The 27272-nt window shown below is 36.2% G+C and overlaps 3 protein-coding genes and 1 long non-coding RNA gene across 5 annotated transcripts; 3 read left to right on the plus strand and 1 right to left on the minus strand.

Moving 5' to 3' along the window:
* The first annotated feature begins 4211 nt into the window (after nt 1-4211).
* On the plus strand, nt 4212-7454 carry LOC115715949 (PLASTID TRANSCRIPTIONALLY ACTIVE protein 6, chloroplastic). Its single transcript, XM_030644631.2, has 6 exons — nt 4212-4905; nt 4990-5058; nt 5176-5280; nt 6491-6610; nt 6816-6905; nt 7013-7454. The coding sequence occupies exons 1-6, from the start codon at nt 4219-4221 to the stop codon at nt 7127-7129; spliced, it is 1188 nt and encodes a 395-aa protein (XP_030500491.2). The 5' UTR covers nt 4212-4218; the 3' UTR covers nt 7130-7454.
* Nucleotides 7455-11300: 3846 nt separating this feature from the next.
* Nucleotides 11301-12813, plus strand: LOC115710285 (uncharacterized). 2 transcript variants are annotated; one of them, XM_030638686.2, is made up of 5 exons: nt 11301-11679; nt 11766-11887; nt 11995-12183; nt 12278-12329; nt 12415-12813. In XM_030638686.2, the coding sequence occupies exons 1-5, from the start codon at nt 11416-11418 to the stop codon at nt 12532-12534; spliced, it is 747 nt and encodes a 248-aa protein (XP_030494546.2). In that variant the 5' UTR covers nt 11301-11415; the 3' UTR covers nt 12535-12813. The 2 variants fall into 2 exon arrangements, with proteins under 2 accessions (XP_030494546.2, XP_060963794.1); XM_061107811.1 differs by having other exon boundaries at nt 11306-11679; nt 12278-12813.
* Nucleotides 12642-14427, minus strand: LOC115710389 (nifU-like protein 1, chloroplastic). The gene is made up of 3 exons (XM_030638773.2): nt 13994-14427; nt 13102-13238; nt 12642-13011 (listed from the first exon to the last, which is right to left on the minus strand). Exons 1-3 carry the CDS (start codon nt 14409-14411, stop codon nt 12823-12825), a joined length of 744 nt encoding a protein of 247 aa, XP_030494633.2. The 5' UTR covers nt 14412-14427; the 3' UTR covers nt 12642-12822.
* A 1662-nt stretch (nt 14428-16089) lies between these two features.
* LOC133033185 (uncharacterized) lies at nt 16090-20856 on the plus strand. The gene is made up of 2 exons (XR_009685543.1): nt 16090-16177; nt 17025-20856. It is a non-coding gene; the product is annotated as an uncharacterized LOC133033185 (long non-coding RNA).
* The last annotated feature ends 6416 nt before the right edge of the window (nt 20857-27272 follow it).

Raw genomic sequence — 27272 nt, forward strand, 5'->3', positions numbered from 1 at the left:
TGTTAAGGTTTGGGGCTGTGTGTGATGACAGAAATAGGCAAGCAGTATTAGTGTAATCTCCTATAGTATGTTGAAAAGAGACGTCCTGTTGTAGGACTTGGCCACGGGGGTGGGTAACGTTGACCAGATTGATGACATTGGGATTCGGCATTGGTTTATCTGAGATGGAGATGGTAAAGTAGACAGATTTCAGGGCTGGTTCGGGATCAATAGGGGTCCAAAAGGGCCATGATTTGGGCGTGTAGCTCCTCTTAAAACATTCTCATAGGGGAGTGGTGGTGGAAGGGTTGACTCATCAGAGGCTCTCATATACTCGGTGCAACCAGTATAGGAGTGTCTAAGGCGGCCACGATGGTAACAGTGGTTAGGAAGATCTTCATATTTCAACTCCAACCAAGTAGGTGAAGCCATACCGGGGAAAAGGATAGGGATCCCTCGAGGGAGGGGTTTGGTGACATCAAACATAATTCAGACTCTAAGGTAAGACCCCCAAGTCTCCAACAGGGAAGGCTAATGAACTTCTAAAAGAGTGCTTGTAATTTGGCCCACCAGTCTGGCAAGGGAGACAAACCTTCGAGAAAAGGGTATGTTATGGATTTGGACCCAGAAATGGGATTTTTCTCATAGATTCAGGGATAAGGACATTATCGTGGTTAGGGATTTTTAGTAAGACAGGACATTTATCAAATATCCAAGGCTGGTTGAGAATGGCTGTGGGTTTGTATACGTCGTAATGGAAAGCAGCCAAATAAAGGTTCAAATTTGGTGCTCTTTCCTTGACACTAATTGGGAAACGTCCCTTCCAGTATTTTTTTAGGAAATTCTTCAGAGCACTATGGTTAAAAAATTTTGTGGTCTAAAGAGTAACCATGAGATGAAATAGGGGTGGGGCTGGTGGAAGTCCCTCATTTGGGTCAGCATGATCGGTGAGAGAATGGACAGTATTTTCAATTTTACTTAGGTGGAGGGCTGTAGAAAAAGAGCGAGCTAAGTTTTCCATTTTAAGCAAAACATAATCTAACATGGAGGCAGTACGTTGAAAAAAACACATGATGAACAAAATTATTTACAGTTTAGTACTTAAATAGAAAAAACTATAAACAACAGTAAAGAAAGGAGAAGTAATGGTTCTCACTTCTCGAAGTACACTCGAGCACCAAATATGGAAAGAAAGGATATAATTAATAACCAGATTAGGCGGGGGATTACCCAAATCAAACTCGTGACTAGGCTGGTAGACACCACAATTAAACTTCAAAACCCTATTTAAATCTGAAAAGACATTCGTAATTAAATACAGATAGGGTTCATCATTAGAGATGTTCTGAAACGAGATCAAACTTGCAAAGATCTCATTAATGTTGCTCCATGCTTGCTTCAATCTCCTATATAAGCAAGACGTGGAGTGGAGACGGTTGAATGTCATTCGACATAAATGCTAAACCACCACAATACAAAGATGGGTGAAGAAAAGACCTAGAGAAACAAAAAAGTAGATAATCATGATGATGCCTGAAGTTTGAGTAGGTAGGCGAAGAGATCCTTGATGAAAGTATGCTTGTTGAAGATGAAGGGTATTCTCGAGAGTGTGATCTTAAAGAGAAAAATAAAAGTTATTGATAGTTGTATCTTAAATGCATCTAGTTTGGTTCTCGTTTCATATATTCCCTATGAGAAATGCTAAAGGGCACGAGTGGTGCTTAGCATCCTCCTATCCGTCAATATCGTTATTGGTCCAATTAAGTATCGGGTCCCATATAATTTAGGGTAAATGGCGGCAAAACCCCTAATACTTTCGTTTTGGTTTCATTAAACCCCCACAACCCAAATTTCTGCGGGTAAACCCCCAATACTCGGGTTCTGTTACCAATTTAACACTTCCGTCTAAATTTATCTGTTAATTGCTAGGTTGGATTGTCCACGTGGACACAATATACACGTGGCACAATTTAATTGGTCCACCTAAAAAATTATTTAAAAAAATTAAAAAAATTAAAAAAAAAATATAAATAAAAAATTAAATAATTTTTTTTCTTTCTTTTTTTTTCCTTTCTTTCTTTTTCTTTTTCTTTCTTTTTTTCTTTTTTTTTCTTTTTCTTTCGTCTGAAACGAACCCTCTCTCTCTACATCACTCTCGCTCTATCAGTCTCTCTCTCTCGATCTCCTCTCTCTTTCTCGTTTTCAATCTAGGGTTTTCAAAACCCCTTTGGGCGGCCACCGCAGTTCTCCACCCTCACGAGCCCCGCCTGACACCAAGGAGGAGATCGATAGATCTCCGATCTCACGAGCCCCACATCGACAGAACCCCACACCTCACGAGCCTCGTGTTCAGTAAGCCCTCTCTCTTTGATGTGTTTAGATCTGGATGTGGGGTTTTGTTTGGATATGAAAAGAGGTTTCAATGATGGTTTTGGTGTGTAGATATGGTTTTGGTGGTGTGGGCATTACGGTTGTGGTGGGCAGATGTGGGCGGTGGTCTGGGCGGAGGAAGGGTGGTTGTGGTGTGGGCGGTGGTCTGGGCAGAGTGATAGAGCGAGAGTGATGGCTGAGAGAGAGAGAGGTGGGGATCGAGTGCTGAGAGAGAGGGGGATCGAGAAAGACGGTTTGCAAGAAAGAAAAGAAAAAAAAAAAGAAAGAAAGGAAAAAAATATTTAATTTTTTATTTATAATTTTTTTAAAATTTTAAATTAGTTTTTTTTTTTTTTTAAAATAATTTTTTAGGTAGACCAATAAAATTGTGCCACGTGTATATTGTGTCCACGTGGACAATCGAACCTGGCAGTTAATACCTAAAGGGAAATTTGATTTTCTATACTTACATATACTAAATATTTTTTTTTTAAAACACATAACATTTAATATTTGTGGGATATGACACATTTTAGAATATCCCTAAAATACCCCCATTTACATTACCGCCTCCCCACTCTCTTCTTCTCTCTTTGTTATAAAAAAAAAATTAAAAAAAAATAAAGTGGGCATCGGGCCCTACATCGGGCCCATCGGGCCAGTCATCTGACCATCGGGCCCATCGGGCCAGTCCTATAAAATGAAAAAAAATAAAGTGGGCATCTGACCATCGGGCCGACCATCGGGCCCTACATCGGGCCCATCGGACCAGTCCTATAAATAGAAAAAAAAAATTTAAAAAATCCAAAATGGGTATCTGACCATCGGGCCAACCATCGGGCCCTACATCGGGCCCATCGGGCCAGTCCAATAAATAGAAAAAAAAAATTTAAAAAATCCAAAATGGCATCAGACCATCGGGCCCTACATCGGGCCATGCATCGGACCATCGGGCCCTACATCGGGCCCATCGGGCCAGTCCTATAAATAGAAAAAAAAAATTAAAAAATCCAAAATGGCATCAGACCATCGGGCCCTACATCGGGCCATGCATCGGACCATCGGGCCATGCATCGGGCCTTCATCTTCAAGCTCATATCAAACTAGAAAATCGAATTTTCTTGCCCAGAAAGATCACAGACCCTAGATCTACTCCATCTAACCCTAGATCTAATCAAGAATGCACATATCCAACCTAAATCTATCAACTAACAACATTTTCACCATAATCAATAAGAAAAAAAAAATTAAAAAACCGAAAGGGGAAAGGCTCGTCGCGTGCTCAGTGGATGGGTTCCCTCCGTGGGGTGGTGGGTTCGGTGGGTTCTTCGTTCGAGTGGGGAATCGTGGTGGTGCAATTTCAAACGCTAGAGAGAGAGAGAGAGAGAGAGAGAGAGAGAGAGAGAGAGAGAGAGAGAGAGAGAGAGAGAGAGAGAGAGAGAGAGAGAGAGAGAGAGAGAGAGAGAGAGAGAGAGAGAGAGAGAGAGAGAGAGAGAGAGAGAGAGAGAGAGAGAGAGAGAGAGAGAGAGTTTAGAAATGAGGGGGGTAAAATTGGGTTTAAGTAAAAGTTATCCCATTTTACAAATTATGTATAGTTTTAGATTAGGATACCAATTTTAATCCCTAATATGCATATAATTTCAAATTTCCCATACCTAAATTTGGACGGAAGTGTTAAATTGCTAACAGAACCCGAGTATTGGGGGTTTACCTGCAGAAATTTGGGTTGTGGGGTTTAATGAAACTAAAACGAAAGTATTGGGGGTTTTGCCGCTATTTACCCTATAATTTAATATAGTAGCTTTTAGGAGTATCGCTAGCCAATCGTTACGCGAAGAAGCTGCTAGGCACCACTGATGCCTTATAGCAATGCTCATTTCCTATTGTCATCCATCTCTTTTCGTCGTTCAATGTCGTATTATATATTGTTTTAATCTGTTGTCGTTGTTAAGCTCTCTCTGTCGTTTTCCAGAAAAACATATACGAAACTATCTTTCCCTTAAACAAACAGATAAAGCTCTTTCACAGCGATTGCCCGAACCCGAAGAAGCCATGGGAGCAGTCACTCTGCTCCTTTCTCCTCCACTATTTTCTCTTAGGCCCCTCACCGCTACAGCAACAACAGCAGCAACTACCTCTAACTTCTTCTATTCTTCGCCGCCCCTCAAGCTCAAACTTAACCCCTTATCTCGGTCGCCAAACAACAATTCCTTCGTCGTTCGCGCCGATGAGGGTGACGCCGACGGTGGAGGCCCCGACGACTATGACATGGACGATGAGGAACTTGAAGAGGTTGACAACAAGAAGGACTTCGACATAGAGTACGACACATTAACTGGAGCCACCGCAGCATCGGCCACCATCGTTGTTGGAGCGGACGAAGACATTTCCATGGTGCATAGCAAGAGCTTTGTCTCTACTCAAGGTTGGGATTCGGAGATGGTGGTAGATTACAGGATTAACGAGGATGAGTTCCACAAGATTAGCCTTTTCCATTGTGATTTCTTCATTCGAAAACCTCCAGACCCAGATAACGATGTCTATGATTTCAGAGAGGTATAAAAAAAAATCTCTCTTTATATTATTTTTGTTAAAAATGTTTTCTTTTATGATTTCTTAACACGGGTTACATTTGTATAGATGTATGTTACTCCTCCGGACACAGATGTTTATGCTGTTCCCAGGGTTCTTGCTCCAATGCCTCAGAAGGTACTACATTTTAATGGTTGCCCATTTACTCATTTAGTTATGTTTCCATTAGCTTGTTTTTTCTATAACCTTTGTTATATGTTTGACATATCTCCTGAACATGTTTCAAAACTGTAGTATATTCGGTGTGCTAAGAGTGATTATGGATGCTACAATGTTACAGAACCACCAATTGATGCACCTAGAGATCCATTATATAAGAGTGATAGAGAGATCCTCAAGGTATGCTTATATTCCTTTTTTTCTTCAACTTCATGGCATAGTTCAGTTCAGACTTATGTATACTTAGTTTCCTGTGATGTAAAATTTTTTAGTTCAAATTACAAGCCACCAATCAAGAATTAAGTACACCTACGATCACCCTTCCAAGAACACAGTGAGCACTCTATACAAACTCAAAGACCCAGAGATAAGCCAAGATCACCTCACGAAACCCTCCTGTTTTCTCTCTCCGGAAAAACTTAGACTTCTTCTATTTTGAGTATATGAAAAAAGTACAAGAGTGATTTTTTATAGGCATTACACATTACTAAGTGTATGATATGGCAGTACACAATAAAGGTTTAATATACAAGCTGTAGTCTTGTACCTGAAATGTATGTGGAACCAGTAGTCAAAAGTTCTGTTCTGTTTTGTTATTTCAATCATTGTTAAACTACACATTACAAACTGTGGTATTATTCCTTAAACCCCCAACCAACATTTGGTTAGTTAGTTAGTCTTTAACTAACTTAACTGTCAACAAGGATAGCTTGCATATTAGATCCTTTGGCCTATATAAAGAGTTCCTCTCATTTTCATGAGAATAACAAGAATATAAAAGAGAGACACAACACAGTAGAGAGAGAAGTTAGAGTGAGAAATTGAGAGAGAGTTGAGATTGGGAAATTGTATTGAGCAACATTGTTGGTTATGTTGGCTCAGGTTACTGAGTTAATGAGTGTTGATGGATTACACCATGGATGACTTGCTGTGATTATATCCTTGTAGCTCTTGAGATTGATATCTCTATTTCTCATTATCAATAAAAATTGGTGGCAATGTTTTCAAATTGGAATATGACCAAGTTCACATTGAACTTAAGATCGGAACTAGTATAAATTTCGTGTGTTGTTGTGTTTGAAAGCTATCTAGATTCATTTGTGTTATTTTTCTGGTTTAATGTGTTTGCTGGTTTTTTGTTCTTGATTTATTTGTTTTGATTTAACATTTATTTGTTTAAGTATGATCTTGAAGCAGGAATTATAGAGATTAATATGTTTCAGAGCTAAATTTCCTACACAAACATATAATTGATTTGTGCACGTTAGTAGCATAGCTAGTTGAAGAAGTTTTCTTATGCAGAAACTGATAACACTTAGAAATTTACTGTCCATTTGGCTCACTTTTCTTTTTAAGGCACATCATAACTCGGGATGCATTTAATGTGCAGGTTTATTTGACAAAGCACTACAGAAACCGAAGGTTAGGTGATCCAGAATTTGTGCTGGATTTTGAGGAGATATATGTTATAGACTCCAAAACAAAATCAATTACCAGAGCAAAAGTTTTGGTGAGAGAATTTTGTACTTTACTTTTGAGTTCACACATTTGAGTGTTGAGACGAATAATGCAATGAGGCACCACAATATAAATATAATTCTGGCCTTAAAATTTTACATTTACTTGCTGCCTCTTTGATTGTTACTTGTTTCTATTGCTGTACTTTCCAAGGTTGTGGTTAGTTCATTAATGGAAGGCTTTCATGTGTTTGATAGGTCACAATCCCGGAAGGAAGGAACAGAGATAGAAAAAACGACCTTCTTGTTATACGTGATAATGGAAATTCCTTCAAAATAGTTCCTTCGGTAAACAACTCTAATCTCCAAATATATACTTGCAGAGGTTTATTTTTATCAAGCTTTGTCTGGTCCAATTCAGTTGTTTTATTTCTTATTTACTCACTCACTTCCAGGATGAAAGAGATGACCCTACCACAGTGATAGAGAGAGAAGAGTGGACAAAAACTAGACAAGATATGGAAAGACATCTTAGGAAGCTAAGGGACTTCAACGTTTCAAATTGGTTTTAACAATCCGGCCGGCCATGTTGGGCTGAAGCTGCTTCTTATCATCATCCCACTACGATCAAGTTAATGTTGCTTGCTGCTGCAGAAGATGAATGGAGCTGAAAGACTTGGCAAATTTCTTTAAACGCAATCATCTCAACATAATTGACAAGAGACTATGTCAGCGGCCACTGGATACTAATGTCAGATTTTTTAAATGTCTTCTGGATGACATGGTTGAGCATAAGAAAGCTTATGAGTTTCTTGTAGAGTAGAAGTAGACTGAGGTTAGGTATTTAGCTGTGTTGGATTTATCACAAGGTTAATGAAATTTTGGACATTTTTTAAAGGTTATTGTTCTTGTGTTCTGTTTCTAGTATTATTATTGTTGATGATGTCTTTTTTTTTAAGAATATATATAACTATTTATAGGTAATATTTATTAAAAAGTATTCTATTTATATATATACAAGAAAAGTAAGTGCAATGCACTTATATTTTGTTAGTCAATTATTAAAACTTCAAATATATTCAAGAAATTAAGATATTTAAATTAACATGTTGATTACATAAATGTTAGCTTAAATATAATTCAATTAATATTATTGTGTATATAAAATTGATGCATATATTTGGGCACTAATTCTCTCTACAAATTCGTTCAAACACAAAGTAAATTAATGTTTATATGGTTCATCATCTTCATTTGAGATTTTAATATAATAAGTTCAAAATATATTGAAAATATATTGGATAAATTTAAACTAATCCAATATATATACCTGTCTAATAGATAGGGTTGATTCAATTAAATGATTTATTGAATCGGTTCAATTGTTAAAATTTATTGGACCAGTTTAATTGGCAAAATTAAACATTCATTAAATAATTAAATTGAATCTTGATAAACCTAAAAATATTAGATGTACAAACTAATAAACAAACATAATTATTAGCTATATGAATCTGTGTTCTTTGGTAGATTCATCATTATATTATATATTTTTTTAAATATTGAACATATAATTTTTACTTATTACATTAATATATATTTTTATAAAGAATAAAATAATAAATAAAATTTAAGTTACATAATTGGATTGTATTTCAATAAATTATAAAAAAATTATGTAAATTAATGAACAAACTTAATTATTAGTTGTGTATGTTATTTATCCATTTCTAAATTGAGTTTTTGTGGCTTGAGAGAAAGAGATGACTTTTTTTTCTCAAATAATTGATCAAAGAATAATTGTAAACTATATGTAATTAATTATATAACAATATAGTAATATACTACTATGTGCGTATGTATCATTTTTTTTCCAAACAAAACAACATTGCAAATGAAATTATATATGTGCATGCATGTATTTATCCTGAATAATTTGGTGATTGAACACAAATATATATTTAATATATTTGGTTTTCATAATAATGCTTCACTAGTGGGTGTGTGGTTTTCATGATGCTTCACCGAATGGGTGTTTATGTTGTACTTTTAATGGTTGCCTCTTTAGGTAAGAGGGTATAATTATTAAAGGGGTTTTTTTTTCATGTATATAAAGAAAAATATAATTAAATTACAACAATATTTATTGCCGGCCCTAGGAATATTAATACAACTCAAAAACCAAATATTACATAAATACCACTTATTCTACTACTTTAGCTGTACTGAACAAAACAAACAATCTCACACACGCAATCTTCGATCGACCAACCCAGTAACCCAACACAATTGAAATGAAACCCAAACAAAAGAGAACCACCATTAATTTCTACGACTTCACATGAGAAGACGACCAGAATCAATCAAAATAGAGGTTGTTCCAAAATCATGAAAAAATGTGTAATAAAACTACTACAAAACTAAATCTCAACTAGAATTCTGATTTAATTCGCATAAAACTAATATCCTGACTTCAATTTTCAGATCCATGAAATGCAAACCTTAAAAAGTTGAACTGAAGTTCCTAAACAATCTAACTCAGGTATAATAAAAAAAATGAATCAATAATATAGTTAAATATGTATCTTGATGTATTTTTTGTAGTTTTCTAGATTTCTAATGGTGAATTTGTTCACATTACGTCACGAATAGAATAGTAAATTCACATGTAGACAGAGCCACGTACATAGAAACACAATTCTAATTTTTTATATTCCATAACAATTGCATAACTATTTTGTTAACTCTCTGAAACTTGACATATCAATTATTACAAACTGATAATGATACAATGAATTTTATCATATTTGCAAGTGTTTCATATCGTCAATACAATACAAAGCTCTTTAAAGAAACTTTTATAACATTTAGTTTTATTAATATACTAAATTAATTGATATAAAGTTAGTTTACAGAGATTTAATAGTTATTTCACCACATATTATTATTAAGGTACAATTAATTATCAATTAGTGACCAAAAAAAATACTGACAAATAGTTCTTTTATAGATACACATTCACATTTAATATTTCTAGTTGCAATTAAGTTGTATGTTAGTTGAATAATGATTTTGCTACTACAATATCATAATATTATATAAACAGCGCTTGAAATTGTCAAATATGTGACCTAAACAGATAAAACACGACAGTTGTAATATTTGTTTGTATTAAATATAATTAGTTATTTTGTGGTTTTATATTAATTGGCTCACAACAGATATAAGCGTTGCATTATAGTTTCATTACAGTTAACTTACAATACTCAAACTTTTATACTCTCGAAAAAAAGACGCAATTCCATTCCTTATATTTTGCGACGGACAGTTTGATAAAGAAATCAATTAAGTAAATTACGAAACTAGTAGACAATTCATCTCAATTGATTGCAAATATGATGAACTAATACACAAGCTGACACAATTGCTGAAATGCAACCAAGAAAATACTCATATATAACTAAAAAAAACTAAGGAAAAGAAGATTTCTAGGTGCATAGGAAACAAAAAAAATAGAATAAGCACAACAAATGTGACCAAAAAGGTCACAACTGGAAGACATGCCATAAACCAAGAAATTTGATATTGAGAAAATATTAATTTGAATTATTTAATTTTGTTATTGTGAACTTTTATAGACAAAAATGTTACTTTAATACATTGCTATTACATATAATACATTATTGATTTTTAAAAAATTGCATAATAGTTGTTTTGTAGTTGAATGGCAGATCCAACATATCATCAAAACTGTATAGCATTAATAACACCATCTTTGAAACATTAGTTAGAATTTAAAAAAACTTTTCTTATTACATTGACTAGCACCTTTAGCCACGGGAGGAGCGAAATCGGAGTCATCATCGTCGATGGTTGGACGTTTCCCTTTAGCCTTGTTAGCAATTGATTTATGACCCATTTTTGAAGATTTTTTTTTTTTTTTTTTTTTTGCAATAGAGATAAAGAAGCAGAGCCACATGTAATAGCCATTATACATACGAAATGAAAGATATGTATATATATATATATATAAATTGATAAAGGAGGCAGTTGGAAGAAGAAAATGGCGAAAGTTATGACTGGGAGGTGGTTTTGTGGGTTTTCAAAAGGTAATAGCTGGAAGGTGGTTTTGAAATAAAAAATTGAGAAAGAAAAGGAAAAAGAAACTGAATGTTAAATTCGAAAATGAAAAATAAAAGAAAAACTAGAACAAAAAAGTTAAATTTGGACTGACACGAATGGATATGTGTAAGTAGTATTTTGGTAAATAAAAGCTCATTAAAGATAAAATTGTTGTCCATAATTTAGGTATTTTTGTAAATAAAATATCAATTTATATTTTTTATATAAAAATTTCATTATTAAAAGTAATATATTATATATTCTATTAAAGTTAACATTTTAATTGGGTATATTTTGTTAAGAGAATTGTTAAAAGGTACCACTAGTGTCTAGCATCTTCCTCAGTGTCTTATCGCTATTGGTGTTTAAGTATCAGATCTCATATAACTTAAGAAAATAGTTTTTAGACAATATCACTAACTAATTATGAGACGCCAACTATAGAAAGTGCTGGACACCACTGATGTCCAATAACAATACTCTCCTATTAAATACACAACAATTTGTTAAATGTATAATAACATGGAGTTAGATTTTATATAATAGGTAAGATTTATGAAGAAAAAAAAATCCTAATTATGGGTTTTATTAGTTCTGTTCGCCCTTCAATAATAATTGTAGTGGAACCCTGAAAAAACTTGCACCACATAAATTTTATCATCATATGGACTTAACCAAAGACTACTAACACTACTAACGGTTGTTAGAGTGTGCATGTGAAACCATTCACCATTCGATGATTTTGTTAAAATCCTCTTGCTTTCTACACAGTGCACCAAACATTGCCAAGTCCAAGCATTTTCTTGGCAGAGCAGCCTACTGCAGCCTAAGAAAACAGGAGAGAAGAAGCCTCAGAAAAGCTTGGCCTTCAATCTCAGTGACCCTATTTGGCTCAGGCTTCTTCTTGGGTCCCTTGCTTGATGGGCTTCACTCAAGGGTAGATCTTGTGGTGTATGACAATGGTGCCATTAACATTGGTCCACTCCATACAAATATCTGGGTAAAAAATGTGAATTCCTTTAAAGCCATGTGATATTTTCTTGGTAACACTTGATGCAAGCAGAGCTACTCCATCTGTTGAAATAGGTACCTTTTCTCCTTGGTTCATTCTATTGCACTGTTGGTTTGCTTCAATTATACTTGGATGAAAGAGGATCTTCAAAGATTTTAGAAGATGATAACCAAAAGAAAGCAGCCACTTCTTTTATGTGAGTTTCTCAATATCTTACTCTTTAAAATGTGTACCAAAATGTCATTAACTTTCAGCCATTCATTACTTTCGTTATTGCATATAACCCTTTGAAAATGGAGGCAGAGCTCTTGTGGCATTCATAGAACTAAGCGCTGAAATGTACAAAGCTGGAGTTGCGTACAACACTGAGGCCTACATATTGTTCGGATTAGCAGAGTTGCTATGGCTATCCCTGGATAGAACACTGTTGGGGTTTACCCTGGCATGCATTGTTGGAATAGGTTGCCCACTGGCTGAGACTCCCTTAATGAAGTAAGCAACCGACCAACCAACCATGCCATTTCACTCTCTTAATTGTGTGCTTAAATGGGTTGTGATCCATTAAAATTCTATTCAATTCATGCAGGTTCTTCCACCTATGGCATTATCCACAACCCAACATCGATATCTTTGGCCAGGTAAATGGTAGAACTAGCTCCCAAACACATCAAATTCACTATAATATAAGAAAGTATTTGAGTTTCTGTAATTGCTTCAATGCAGGGACTAGTCAGCTGGACAATCACTTGCTATTTTGCTTACACCATATTTTTGATTAATTTCTCTCGATGGCTGAAGTCAGTGTTAACTGCCGCTGATCAAGTTAATGAGGGAGAATCTTAACACTGTTCAATGTTTAAAACCAAATTTCATGTATTTCGAAACAGAACAAAATCCAATGCTGGAAAAGAATTCATCATCCTGGATCAGGGTTGAATCTGCTGAGGTCATTGTTCATGAATAATATGTATAAATAATGTGAAAAGGGCTATTATACGTCTTCACATAATCATTCATGAAAAAAATGTGCAAAGAAATAACATGGTGTTCCCAAAATTATATCCATAAATAAATGTACTATTTACTTCTGGTGACAATGTAGAACAAGTAATTTCTGAGAAAGGGAAATCTCTACTGTTTGAGTATAACGTTTATAATATCAGGGAACTTCTCCTTTATAGCAGCTTTGACACCAGATCCAATTGACTCGGGGCCAACATAGTTAACAAAGCAATCCCCATTTTCAACAGATAAAACTTCCACACTTCCACCAAAGTTCTTTATGGCTGGTCTCAAAATGTCAAGGTGACGGTTCACGGCCTGCAAATGCAGCAATGTCAGATTCAAGTTTTTACAAAAAACATTCCCTCAAATACTATTGTCAAATATCAAAGCACTAATATGACTCACCTCAGCAGTTGTCTCTTTCGCCTCTTCATCATAGACTTGGCGGATTTCCTTAAGAGCGTCTCCAAACTTTTCTTTTAGTACACGTTCAATCCCCATTGTCATGGTGGTTGTAGAGCTAGGACAGCTCTCACATGCCCCTGTTAATCATTTTTCAATACTGGCAAAATCTCAGTCAATAAGAACCGTAAATTCATAACAGTGGAAACCAAAATCACCACCATATAATCTGTGTCAACTTTGGTTTAGAACTTGGTTAGCAATAATTATTATGCAACTTTCACTTCGAGCTATATTAATCATATTATAGAAAAAAACACTTCACTTTCAATCTGAATCTACCATACCAGCTTATCTAGCAGATATCTCACCTCGTCATCAAATATAATTGTGTGGTTACACTCAAACATAGAATCAAAGGAAACAACGAACTGAAAATTGTTAATCAAAGTAAAATTAGGTAATTCAAATGTAAACTTCACACATATACATCACACTTGAGACAATAACTTCTCATAGTTGAACATATACTGATATATATATATATATATATACATAGTTGACAGATGAAAATCCCACAAAATAGAAAATTTTCTAATGTGCATAATGTTATAATTGTAAGGTGGTTCCAACAAATTGGCTCATAAATTCTATTATCTTTCCACACATTAGCGACATAAGCAATAATAATAACCATATTGTCAACCATATACTTGCATCTAAAATAAAATAACCTCAAATTACACAATGTAACATTCAAAGTTGCAATTCAAGAACAAATGTCTTGAAATTGGATATAAAATTTTGGTGAACCTTGTGATTGATTGAATTAGACAAAAAGAATATGACTTTAAGTGAAAAGAAGGAAATATAGATAAAAAGAAACGAGACCCACCTTGGAGTTTGAGAGAAACGACACCCTCTTCGACGGACACAACATCGACGTTACCACCATCAGAAATGAGATAAGGGCGTACGTCCTCGAGAACCAAGTCAACGTTTTGAGCTGTGAGTTCAAATTTCTGGGCAGAGTAAAGTCCTGGCGAAGAAGGACCAGTTGACGCGCTTGGATTCGAAGCTCCAATGGCCGTTTTGAAGATGGTCTTTCTGTCAGAGGTTAGACAGCGTTGTTGGACAGATATGAATTGTGGGTATTGTTGAGATTTAAGTAGGATCATCGGAAAATAAGACGACGGGGATTTGAGGATTCCAGTTGTAGTAGCTGAGAGAGAAGCCATGGTTATAGCTTGGAGTTTCTCTTCCACGAGTCTGAAATTGATAAAGATTAAGTAAAAGTTATAGCCTTTTGTCATTTCAATAAGTTTATGGGTTACAATAGAAGGAGTATATTTTGGGCACCACTAATGTTCTCTATAATTAATTATAATTAGCGATATTTTTTAAAAATTATTTCTTTTTAGCTAATTAAAGGCTTCGTTAATATTTTTAAGGGCTTTTTTCATAAATGTACAACAAAAATAAAATAATTACAAAAAATGTGCAAAAAAAAATTATTTTAAAAATTTATACATTTTAAAAACTTATTACATAAAACCATACATTTTTAATATGTTTATTAAACCTCAAAATAAACAATTTCGTAAAATTAATTAAACAGATTTATAAAAATAAACAAGTTAAATATTTTTTTTATTAAAAGATAAATATTATTATCTATTTTAGTATGAATTATTATAATTTAATAAGATTTTTTTTAATAAAATACAATATCAAAATTATAAACATTAATGTTTATAAATATAAATCAATACTTAAAATTACTAAAAATAAACATGACACGTAGAGTGATATAATAAACATATGTGAATATTATTATTTTGTTTATTAAAGTAGTATGTTTAATAAATAAAAAACAAAACAAACATATATATACAAAGTATTTTATATTATTAGTATGTTTATTATAATTGTAAACATAAAAATAGACAAAGTCCATTTATACTATACTAAAATAAGTATATTTTCTTTCTATTGTTTCTATATATTGATTATTTTCTAATGAGTTAGTGAACTAGTTTTCTATTGAAGTATAATTCTTAGATCAAAAAATAAATAAACAAACATAACTTTATAAATTCCAAAAATTATTTAATTAAAAAAAATAAACACGACACAATTAATAAACAAAGAAAAAGATAAAGATAAACAATTTTTTATATATATTATTTATTTTCTAAAAAAATTACTAAAAAAATAAACATAACACACGTAGAGTGATATAATAAACTTATGTGAATATTATTATTTTGTTTATTAAATTAGTATGTTTAATTAATAGAAAATAAAATAAACACATATATAAAATATTTTATATTATTAGTATGTTTATTATAATTGTAAATATAAAAATAAACATAGCCAATAAACATATATATAAAATATTTTACATTATTAGTATGTTTATTATAATTGTAAACATAAAAATAAACATAACCAATATTACCATATATATACTAATCAATAATTATTACCATATATATATTATAAAAAAAATTGAAAAAAGTTTTTAATTATATATAAAAGTGTATGAGAAAATGATAATAAGTTTTTTTGCACATATTTTGTAATTAATTAAAATAATGTATACAAAATTGTAAAATGCCCTATTTTTAAAAGTAAATTTCTGTTTTTTTAATTAAAAAAATAAAAGTACATTCTAAAATTACGTAATTGTGTTTTTTATTTTTTTTATTCATAATTAAAATTTAGGGGAATTACCTCATATACTATTTTTTTTTAATTTTTTTTAAATTTACGGTTTGGATTTCTAAAGTGGTTGTAGCGCTAGTTGCAATAGAGATTTCTGTACAATTTTTTGTTGCAATTTAGGTTATAGGGTTAGTTGCAATAGGAGTTTCTAGGTAGAATTCCGTAAAAATGTAAAAAAAAAAAAAAAACTGTTTTAAAGTGTCAAAATGAAAAAATCCCTAAATTTATTAGAATTTTAAAAATAGATTTTTGTTGATTTTAAAATTTTTAAAAACACTTTTTTTTTTCTCTCTGTGGCTAGTCTTCCTCCTCTCCTTATTGTGCGATGATCATCCATATGGCTTAGCAGGTAAAGCAAAACTCCCTCCATCTCTGTCTATCTCTATGTGTTCTCTCTCTCTTTCTATATATATATATATATCTGTGTATATATATATATATATCTCAGATCTATTTTATCATTCATTCGTTCTTATATCCGGAGTGTTGTTTTTGAGGTCCACCATGCTAGATCGTCACTAACCTTCATTATCGGCGGCTGAGTTTATCTTTTTCGTTGAGTTCAGCATAATAATAGTTCCCATGTACCATAAGTTAATAGAAACTTCACTGATCTAATTTGGGTGTTTATCTGGTTAATTTCCAAGTACGACAATGTTTATTCATATTCTCTATGAACCATAAATTTATTTATGTATATACTATTTTAGGTCTCATCTATATGGGTGATTGGAATTATTAAAAACTTCCATAAATTTATTTGGGAGTAATACATTTCCAACCTATTTTTGTTCCATAAATATTTTCTTTCTTCAATTTCAAGTTTGTGTTTTTGGTTAATTTGTTTTATAATCTTAAGAAGTGCAAACCCCATTTTCATAATCACAAAATAATATTTCATTCTTGTGTTTCTTATATGGTGTTGTGATTGGAGCATTGGGTAATAATAGATTCATTAATGAAGTTGAGCTTGTTCACTCATACTTGATGTAACGCCATAATGCTAAGGCACGCTACAGTGCTTTTTCAATTATTGTGCAATCTTTGCTAATCAAAGAAGTTTCTTGAAAAACGTGTCAAATTAAAACTTTTGTATTAATTATTAAACTTTATAATATAATAAACTATTTACATATATCGGGATCCCGTTTTCAAACTTTGTAAAGTTAACTTTTCAAAATATACATTTATTACAGGTCGCACAGCGACTACCAAAATACAAATCCCCAGATGTCCCGAGGCCAAGACAACTCCAGGTCGCGCTGCTTTGACATGTACAATCTCACCCGAGCTCAGGTTCACTCCTGTTCAGCCTTCGCCTTTCTTTTACCTACACATGAAAGTAGAAACTGTGAGTCGACAGACTCAGTAAGAAATGCATATAACATATCACATAAATTCCGACCTGTAAATAGGCGCCCATACACCTATCTATAGGGCTTAACAGATGAGCAAGAACGTTCTAACTGCTTGTGCTACTGACCATGATATCACTCCTACCAGCACTTAAATCGTGCTGTAGGACCGGCACTATGTTCGTGCCGCTATGATAGCATCAATAGCATCCAAAAGTATGATTGGCCGTGATATCACTCTTAACCGATACGATGCACATCTTCTTTGAACCGACACAATGGTTGTGTCGCTATGATAGTACCAAAACATACTTTTCAGGGTGGATAACACTCTTAACCAGTACGATGCCTGTACTGCTGAACCGACACAATGGTTGTGTCGCTATGATATCACCCAAACATATACAAGGATACACACAGCATGCATATATATATCATACATATACATACACCCAGATATTTATATCACACGTTATATTCGATTCTTTGTTTTCCGAATTCAAGTGTCTTTGGCCAGACCTGAACGGAATTCACGTGCTAGATGGATGCCACTAATCACAATAATAGCAACACGGATGAGTTGACTCGCTAAATCACTTTCCGGGACTTTAAACTTGAAACTAAAAGTTTCCCTATCGATAAACTTCATGGCAATACCCTAAATATCTCAAATTTGGCCAAAACTAGGGTTCTGGAAATTCCCCCAACAGGCAGACCGGTTCCCAACCGGTATCCAGGTTCTGGGTCACCAACCGGTCGGCCAGGTTGGTGCGGCCTCCCAGACCCGGAATTCCGGTTCTACTGCTGGGAACCAAAAATTATCCCCCTTAATTCAATTCAACTCCAAACTTTACCAAACTCTCCAGTATACCTATACAATGCATACACAATGATTTCCAGGCAGTAATTCACAGAATAAACCATTACAACTCAAGTTGCCATTAATGAACAAAGCTTGAGTTTCAAAACTCAAGCTTGCTTAAAACCATTCACAAGCATCAAAACTAGTAGCTAGGGACTTAGATTAACTCAATTTAACTCCAGAAATTGAACCCCAAACATTTCAAAACCCAACAGCCACTAAACCTAAAAGTTCATAGTGAAACTAAACTAAAACTTCAAAAACTTAAAGGGGAGAAGAACTAGGGTTACCTTGCCTTGATTCCTATTGAATCCTTTGCTGAAAACACAAAATCTCAGCTCCCAAAACCCCTTGCCCTTGCTGCCTTCGAAGAGAGAAAGAGAGAAGAGAGAACTTCTCTTGATTTTGATTTTCTTTGTTTTTCCTTTATTTTTCAAATGAAAATGAGCTAATCACTTAACTCCTTCTAACTTAAATGCTAGGTGTCAACTACTTGGGCAGGCACCTCACTCACCCTTAACCAAAAGACTAAAATGCCCTTAGACTTACAACTAGGGTATTTCTAAAGCTAGGGGTAAAATGGTCAATTTCCATAACCCCGCTCAATCCCGATAATTTATTTTCTCTAAATTATTTCCCACTATGAAATAGGGTTCTAAACTTACCCATGTGATCAATCTAACCATCCATCGCATTTTCCGTTGTCGCCGAGCAAAAATTACAAAAATAGCATATTACACATATAAGCTAAATAATACCCCTAGAGTTTAATAAAATCTCCGGAATTGAGAAATTATAACTCTAATATTTATTTCTTAAATATTGGGGTCCACAATTAAATTAATTCACAAATAATAATAAAATAATAAAAATTAGTGCTAATTGCCTTTACTAATCCACATTACTAGAGCGATCATTACAATTATCCCCCCGTTAATAGGATTTCGTCCCCGAAATCTAACCTTAAAAACTCTGGATGTTGAGTCCTCATATCTGACTCTAATTCCCAGGTGGCTTCTTCCACCTTACTGTTTCTCCAGAGCACTTTAACTAGTGCAATAGTCTTGTTTCGAAGAACTTTTTCTTTCCTATCCAAAATCTGAACAGGTTGCTCTTCATAGGATAAGTCTGGTTGTAGTTCAAGGGCTTCATAACTCAAGACATGAGTCGGGTCTGACACGTATTTCCTTAACATAGAGGTGTGAAATACGCCATGGACAGCTGATAATGCTGGTGGTAAGGCTAGTCGATACGCTACCTGCCCGACCTTCTCGAGTATCTGAAATGGCCCAATGAACCTAGGGCTTAACTTACCCTTCTTCCCGAAGCGCCTAATACCCTTCATTGGTGAAACCTGCAGGAAAACATGTTCCCCTGCCTGAAATGTAACATCTCTGCGCTTCGGATCAGCATAACTTTTCTGCCTGCTTTGAGAAGCAAGCATCCGAGCCTTGATCTTATCAATGGCTTCATTGGTCTTTTGCACCAACTCTGGACCCAGGTACTTCCTTTCTCCTGTCTCGTCCCAATTAATAGGAGAACGACATTTTCTACCATATAACATCTCATAGGGAGCCATCCCTATTGTACTTTGGTAGTTGTTGTTGTAGGAGAATTCAATTAAAGGCAAGTACTTACTCCATGAACCCTCAAAGTCCATGACACAGGCTCGCAGTAGGTCTTCTAAAATCTGGATAGTTCTTTATGACTGACCATCAGTCTGAGGGTGAAAGGCTGTACTAAACTTTAGCTTGGTACCCATAGCCTTCTGAAGACTCACCCAAAATTTCGATGTAAACTTTGGATCCCTATCTGACACAATAGATTTAGGGGCTCCGTGGAGACAAACTATCTCCTTCACATACAATTCAGCATACTGATCCACTGAATATGTAACTTTCACTGGTAGGAAGTGAGCTGACTTTGTGAATCTGTCCACGACAACCCAAACAGAATCATACATTCCCGTAGTTCTAGGCAAACCAGTTACAAAGTCCATTGCGATGTCCTCCCACTTCCATTCTGGAAGGACTAAAGGTTGCAATAACCCTGCTTAGGCCTGCGATGTTCAGCCTTAATCTGCTGGCAGGTTAAACACTTGGACACGTAGTCCACCACATCTCTTTTCATCCCATACCACCAGAAGTAGGGTTTCAAATCCTGATACATCTTGCTGGTTCCCGGATGCAACGAATAAGGCGTGGTGTGAGCTTCATCAAGTATTTCTTTCTTAAGCTCATCAACACTAGGAACACAAACTCGAGCCTTATATAATAACATTCCACTGCTCGAGACTGAAAAGCCTCTAGGCCGACCAGCCACTACTTCATCTCGAACTTTAACTAGCTCGGGATCTTCCCGTTGTGCCTTTCTGATTCTCTCCAACAGATCAGATTGGAGTGTTAAATTATGCAATTTCCCGACCACGAACTCAATTCCTGCACTAACCATTTCCGAGGCTAGTTGAGGGGCTATCATAGTCGTAGTATAAACTTGCCCGGGACCCTTTCTGCTTAAAGCATCGGCCACAACATTGGCTTTCCCGGGGTGATACAGTATTTCACAATCGTAGTCTTTAACTAACTCCAACCACCTTCTCTGCCTCATATTCAGATCTTTCTGGGTGAAAAAGTATTTAAGACTCTTATGATCAGTATAATTCTCACACTTTTCACCGTAAAGATAATGTCGCCATATCTTCAAAGCAAAAACCACATCAGCGAGCTCCAAATCATGAGTTGGGTAACGCTGCTCATAATCCTTCAATTGACGAGAGGCATAGGCTATGGCTCTGTCAGCTTGCATCAGAACACATCCCAAACCACCGTCTGGATGCATCACAATAAACAAAATTTTTTTCTTGATCCGATGGCAAAGCTAACACGGAGCCGTTATCAAACGCAATTGCTTCAACTCCTGAAAGCTTGTTTCACACTTATCTAACCACACAAATCTCTGATTTTTCTTAGTCAATTCGGTTAGGGGCATAGAAAGTTTAGAAAATCCTTCGACGAAACGTCGATAACACCTTGCTAACCCGAGAAAATTTCGAACTTCCGTCACAGACTTGGGCCTCGGCCAATTCTTCACTGATTCCATCTTATTTGGATCGACCATAATTCCATTCTTCCCAACAATATGACCCAGAATGGACACCTCGGACAACCAGAATTCACACTTTTTAAACTTGGCATACAGCTTATGATCCCTAAGTCGCTGTAACACCATTCGAAGATGATGCTCGTGCTCCTCTTCCGACTGAGAGTATACAAGAATGTCATCGATAAACACTATAACGCAGTTATCGAGGAAATCCTTGAATACCCTATTCATGAGATCCATAAAGGCCGCAGGAGCATTAGTCAATCCGAATGACATTACCAGAAACTCATAGTGCCCATATCTGGTTCTAAAAGCAGTCTTTGGTATGTCCTCCTCCCGAATTCTAAGTTGATGATAACCCGACCGTAAATCAATCTTCGAAAACACTGTCTTCCCCTGAAGCTGATCGAACAAATCATCGATCCTGGGCAACGGGTACTTGTTCTTAATCGTCAGCTTGTTTAGTTCCCGATAATCAATACTCATTCTGAAGGAACCATCTTTCTTTTTCACAAAAAGAACCGGGGCTCCCCAGGGCGACACACTGGGTCGAATAAACCCAATGTCCAACATCCCCTGAAGTTGTAACTTAAGCTCCTTGAGTTCTGCTGGAGCCATCCTATATGGAGCTTTAGAAACAGGTTCGACTCCAGGTGCCAAATCAATTACAAAGTCAATCTCTCGCTGTGGCGGCAATCCCGGCAACTCCTCGGGAAACACATCAAGAAAATCTTTCACCACCCGGACTACCTCAGGCCCAAATGTTTCAGGTCTGTTGGAGTCTAATACTACCGCTAGAAATCCTACACAACCATTGCATAGTAAATCCCTAGCTCTCAGCACAGAAATAACCGGGACCCGAGACCCCTGAACCGATCCAACATAAACAAATGGATCTTCACCTTCCGGCTGAAAAGTCACCATTTTACGCCTACAATCTATACTGGCCGAATACTTGGATAGAAAATCCATTCCCAGTATAACATCAAACTCAGTTAATTTCAATTCTATAAGGTCAGTACTCAATTCCCTATCTTCGATCCTAATCGGCATAGACCTAATGCGCCTATTAGAGATAACCAATTCCCCACTAAGCATTAGGGTTCCAAACCCTCTTTCTAAAATATCCCAAGGCCTACTCAAAAATGAATTATTCTCGCCAAGCTACATATGAACGTGTAGCTCCCAAATCAAACAACACAATATAAAAGAAGTCGCTTACAGGGAACTGACCTGCCACTACAGAAGGGCTTGCTGCATCATCAGCTTGAGCATTAGCATTCATCGGGGTAGGAACAAATACCGCTTTCTGCTCTTGTTCTTCTTTCTCCACCTGTGGGCAATCTTTCTTAAAATGCCCAACCTTGCCACATTGAAAACATACCTTTCGGTTGCATTCTCCTGGATGGTGTTTCATGCAACGTGGGCATTCAGGGTAAGAATAACCCTGGCGTCCTACCTTACCTTGAAACCTTCGGAACCGCTTGTTCTGTCTTAAACCCACCACTGATGACGTAGGTTTCCTCTTTTGCTCAATCATGGAGCTCCTGCCACTTTCGCCATAACCTGGATTCAGGCAGGTAATATTCTGACCCTCTACCATAATCTCCTGAGGTCTCACAATAATTTCCTCAGGGCTTTCAGCCCAAGAAGCATTCCTCATATTTGAACCTCCCTGAAAGTCTGAAGGTTCTTGGATCCAAATCTTTCCATGCAATGGTTCCACTTGAGTACCAGCCATTCCATGCTTCGCTGGTAATACCGAATCAAAAACGATTGGCATATGTGGTAAAGATACTCCAGGAGACCTTTGCTGTTTCAACCTCTGAATTTCTTCTTCATGTCGTTGAATCACAGCTTCCATTTTTGCAAGCCTTTGCTCCAAATCCAACGGAGCCTGTGACGGATAACCATCACTCCCGTCGGAAGCCCTCCAAGGGCTTTCACCTTGGTTACGGCGACAATTTGGACTCCATTCTCTCCAACCGTTACTAGCCCTGGCCACTTTACTCTGACTCTCCATATTGCACCAGGTGTCCATTTAATAAGACTAACCTGTCAGTTAGTAAGTCAGTCTGGTCAGGCAACGGCCTATTTACATACTTACTACCGCACTTACGGATTTTAAGGCAATGCACTTAACATAAATAATTATAATCTAATATGCTTCCTAACATGCTTTCACATTCGTAATAATTTTTTAATTAATTAATTTTTTTTTAAAAGAAAATACTAAACAAGTACGGGCTTACTGAACCGTGAACCGAGCTTTCTCTGATGAAGATTGTACATATCTTAGCAAGCTTCGGTACACAAACCTGGCGGCTCTGATACCAAAATTGTAACGCCCTAATGCTAAGGCACGCTACAGTGCTTTTTCAATTATTGTGCAATCTTTGCCAATCAAAGAAGTTTCTTGAAAAACGTGTCAAATTAAAACTTTTGTATTAATTATTAAACTTTATAATATAATAAACTATTTACATATATCGGGATCCCGTTTTCAAACTTTGTAAAGTTAACTTTTCAAAATATACATTTATTACAGGTCGCACAGCGACTACCAAAATACAAATCCCCAGATGTCCCGAGACCGAACACTCCAGGTCGCGCTGCTTTGACATGTACAATCTCACCCGAGCTCAGGTTCACTCCTGTTCAGCCTTCGCCTTTCCTTTACCTACACATGAAAGTAGAAACTGTGAGTCGACAGACTTAGTAAGAAATGCATATAACATATCACATAAATTCCGACCTGTAAATAGGCGCCCATACACCTATCTATAGGGCTTAACAGATGAGCAAGAACGTTCTAACTGCTTGTGCTACTGACCATGATATCACTCCTACCAGCACTTAAATCGTGCTGTAGGACCGGCACTATGTTCGTGCCGCTATGATAGCATCAATAGCATCCAAAAGTATGATTGGCCGTGATATCACTCTTAACCAGTACGATGCCTGTACTGCTGAACCGACACAATGGTTGTGTCGCTATGATAGTACCAAAACATACTTTTCAGGGTGGATAACACTCTTAACCAGTACGATGCCTGTACTGCTGAACCGACACAATGGTTGTGTCGCTATGATATCACCCAAACATATACAAGGATACACACAGCATGCATATATATATCATACATATACATACACCCAGATATTTATATCACACGTTATATTCGATTCTTTGTTTTCCGAATTCAAGTGTGCCGGCCAGGCACCTGAACGGAATTCACGTGCTAGATGGATGCCCTAATCACAATAATAGCAACACAGATGAGTGACTCGCTAAATCACTTTCCGGGACTTTAAACTTGAAACTAAAAGTTTCCCTATCGATAAACTTCATGGCAATACCCTAAATATCTCAAATTTGGCCAAAACTAGGGTTCTGGAAATTCCCCCAACAGGCAGACCGGTTCCCAACCGGTATCCAGGTTCTGGGTCACCAACCGGTCGACCGGTTGGTACTGGCCTCCCAGAACCGGAATTCCGGTTCTCTTTGCGGGAACCAAAAATTATCCCACTTAATTCAATTCAACTCCAAACTTTACCAAACTCTCCAGTATACCTATACAATGCATACACAATGATTTCCAGGCAGTAATTCACAGAATAAACCATTACAACTCAAGTTGCCATTAATGAACAAAGCTTGAGTTTCAAAACTCAATCTTGCTTAAAACCATTCACAAGCATCAAAACTAGTAGCTAGGGACTTAGATTAACTCAATTTAACTCCAGAAATTGAACCCCAAACATTTCAAAACCCAACGGCCACTAAACCTAAAAATTCATAGTGAAACTAAACTAAAACTTCAAAAACTTAAAGGGGAGAAGAACTAGGGTTACCTTGCCTTGATTCCTCTTGAATCCTTTGCTGAAAACACAAAATCTCAGCTCCCAAAACCCCTTGCCCTTGCTGCCTTCGAAGAGAGAAAGAGAGAAGAGAGAACTTCTCTTGATTTTGATTTTCTTTGTTTTTCCTTTATTTTTCAAATGAAAATGAGCTAATCACTTAACTCCTTCTAACTTAAATGCTAGGTGTCAACTACTTGGGCAGGCACCTCACTCACCCTTAACCAAAAGACTAAAATGCCCTTAGACTTACAACTAGGGTATTTCTAAAGCTAGGGGTAAAATGGTCAATTTCCATAACCCCGCTCAATCCCGATAATTTATTTTCTCTAAATTATTTCCCACTATGAAATAGGGTTCTAAACTTACCCATGTGATCAATCTAACCATCCATCGCATTTTCGGGTTGTCGCATGAGGCAAAAATTACAAAAATAGCATATTACACATATAAGCTAAATAATACCCCTAGAGTTTAATAAAATCTCCGGAATTGAGAAATTATAACTCTAATATTTATTTCTTAAATATTGGGGTCCACAATTAAATTAATTCACAAATAATAATAAAATAATAAAAATTAGTGCTAATTGCCTTTACTAATCCACATTACTAGAGCGATCATTACAATTATCCCCCCGTTAATAGGATTTCGTCCCCGAAATCTAACCTTAAAAACTCTGGATGTTGAGTCCTCATATCTGACTCTAATTCCCAGGTGGCTTCTTCCACCTTACTGTTTCTCCAGAGCACTTTAACTAGTGCAATAGTCTTGTTTCGAAGAACTTTTTCTTTCCTATCCAAAATCTGAACAGGTTGCTCTTCATAGGATAAGTCTGGTTGTAGTTCAAGGGCTTCATAACTCAAGACATGAGTCGGGTCTGACACGTATTTCCTTAACATAGAGGTGTGAAATACGTCATGGACAGCTGATAATGCTGGTGGTAAGGCTAGTCGATACGCTACCTGCCCGACCTTCTCGAGTATCTGAAATGGCCCAATGAACCTAGGGCTTAACTTACCCTTCTTCCCGAAGCGCCTAATACCCTTCATTGGTGAAACCTGCAGGAAAACATGTTCCCCTGCCTGAAATGTAACATCTCTGCGCTTCGGATCAGCATAACTTTTCTGCCTGCTTTGAGAAGCAAGCATCCGAGCCTTGATCTTATCAATGGCTTCATTGGTCTTTTGCACCAACTCTGGACCCAGGTACTTCCTTTCTCCTGTCTCGTCCCAATGAATAGGAGAACGATATTTTCTACCATATAACATCTCATAGGGAGCCATCCCTATTGTACTTTGGTAGTTGTTGTTGTAGGAGAATTCAATTAAAGGCAAGTACTTACTCCATGAACCCTCAAAGTCCATGACACAGGCTCGCAGTAGGTCTTCTAAAATCTGGATAGTTCTTTATGACTGACCATCAGTCTGAGGGTGAAAGGCTGTACTAAACTTTAGCTTGGTACCCATAGCCTTCTGAAGACTCACCCAAAATTTCGATGTAAACTTTGGATCCCTATCTGACACAATAGATTTAGGGGCTCCGTGGAGACAAACTATCTCCTTCACATACAATTCAGCATACTGATCCACTGAATATGTAACTTTCACTGGTAGGAAGTGAGCTGACTTTGTGAATCTGTCCACGACAACCCAAACAGAATCATACATTCCCGTAGTTCTAGGCAAACCAGTTACAAAGTCCATTGCGATGTCCTCCCACTTCCATTCTGGAAGGACTAAAGGTTGCAATAACCCTGCCGGCCTCTGATGTTCAGCCTTAATCTGCTGGCAGGTTAAACACTTGGACACGTAGTCCACCACATCTCTTTTCATCCCATACCACCAGAAGTAGGGTTTCAAATCCTGATACATCTTGCTGGTTCCCGGATGCAACGAATAAGGCGTGGTGTGAGCTTCATCAAGTATTTCTTTCTTAAGCTCATCAACACTAGGAACACAAACTCGAGCCTTATATAATAACATTCCACTGTTCGAGACTGAAAAGCCTCTAGGCCGACCAGCCACTACTTCATCTCGAACTTTAACTAGCTCGGGATCTTCCCGTTGTGCCTTTCTGATTCTCTCCAACAGATCAGATTGGAGTGTTAAATTATGCAATTTCCCGACCACGAACTCAATTCCTGCACTAACCATTTCCGAGGCTAGTTGAGGGGCTATCATAGTCGTAGTATAAACTTGCCCGGGACCCTTTCTGCTTAAAGCATCGGCCACAACATTGGCTTTCCCGGGGTGATACAGTAT

Source organism: Cannabis sativa, unplaced genomic scaffold (genome assembly GCF_029168945.1).
Source record: "Cannabis sativa cultivar Pink pepper isolate KNU-18-1 unplaced genomic scaffold, ASM2916894v1 Contig3, whole genome shotgun sequence".
In the NCBI taxonomy this organism is placed as follows: Eukaryota; Viridiplantae; Streptophyta; class Magnoliopsida; order Rosales; family Cannabaceae; genus Cannabis; species Cannabis sativa.

Excerpts from the sequence above, each read along its gene's own strand:
- LOC115715949 (XM_030644631.2), top strand. The coding sequence starts at position 4,219 with ATGCTCATTTCCTATTGTCATCCATCTCTTTTCGTCGTTCAATGTCGT. Across the intron at positions 4,906-4,989 it reads ATGTCTATGATTTCAGAGAG|ATGTATGTTACTCCTCCGGA; the intron begins GTATAAAAAAAA and ends ACATTTGTATAG. Across the intron at positions 6,611-6,815 it reads TTACCAGAGCAAAAGTTTTG|GTCACAATCCCGGAAGGAAG; the intron begins GTGAGAGAATTT and ends TGTGTTTGATAG.
- LOC115710285 (XM_061107811.1), top strand. The coding sequence starts at position 11,416 with ATGATTTTGTTAAAATCCTCTTGCTTTCTACACAGTGCACCAAACATT. Across the intron at positions 11,680-11,765 it reads CACTCCATACAAATATCTGG|GTACCTTTTCTCCTTGGTTC; the intron begins GTAAAAAATGTG and ends CTGTTGAAATAG. Across the intron at positions 11,888-11,994 it reads AAAGCAGCCACTTCTTTTAT|AGCTCTTGTGGCATTCATAG; the intron begins GTGAGTTTCTCA and ends AAATGGAGGCAG.
- LOC115710389 (XM_030638773.2), bottom strand. The coding sequence starts at position 14,411 with ATGACAAAAGGCTATAACTTTTACTTAATCTTTATCAATTTCAGACTC. Across the intron at positions 13,239-13,993 it reads CGTTTCTCTCAAACTCCAAG|GGGCATGTGAGAGCTGTCCT; the intron begins GTGGGTCTCGTT and ends AATGATTAACAG. Across the intron at positions 13,012-13,101 it reads CGAAAGAGACAACTGCTGAG|GCCGTGAACCGTCACCTTGA; the intron begins GTGAGTCATATT and ends CTGCATTTGCAG.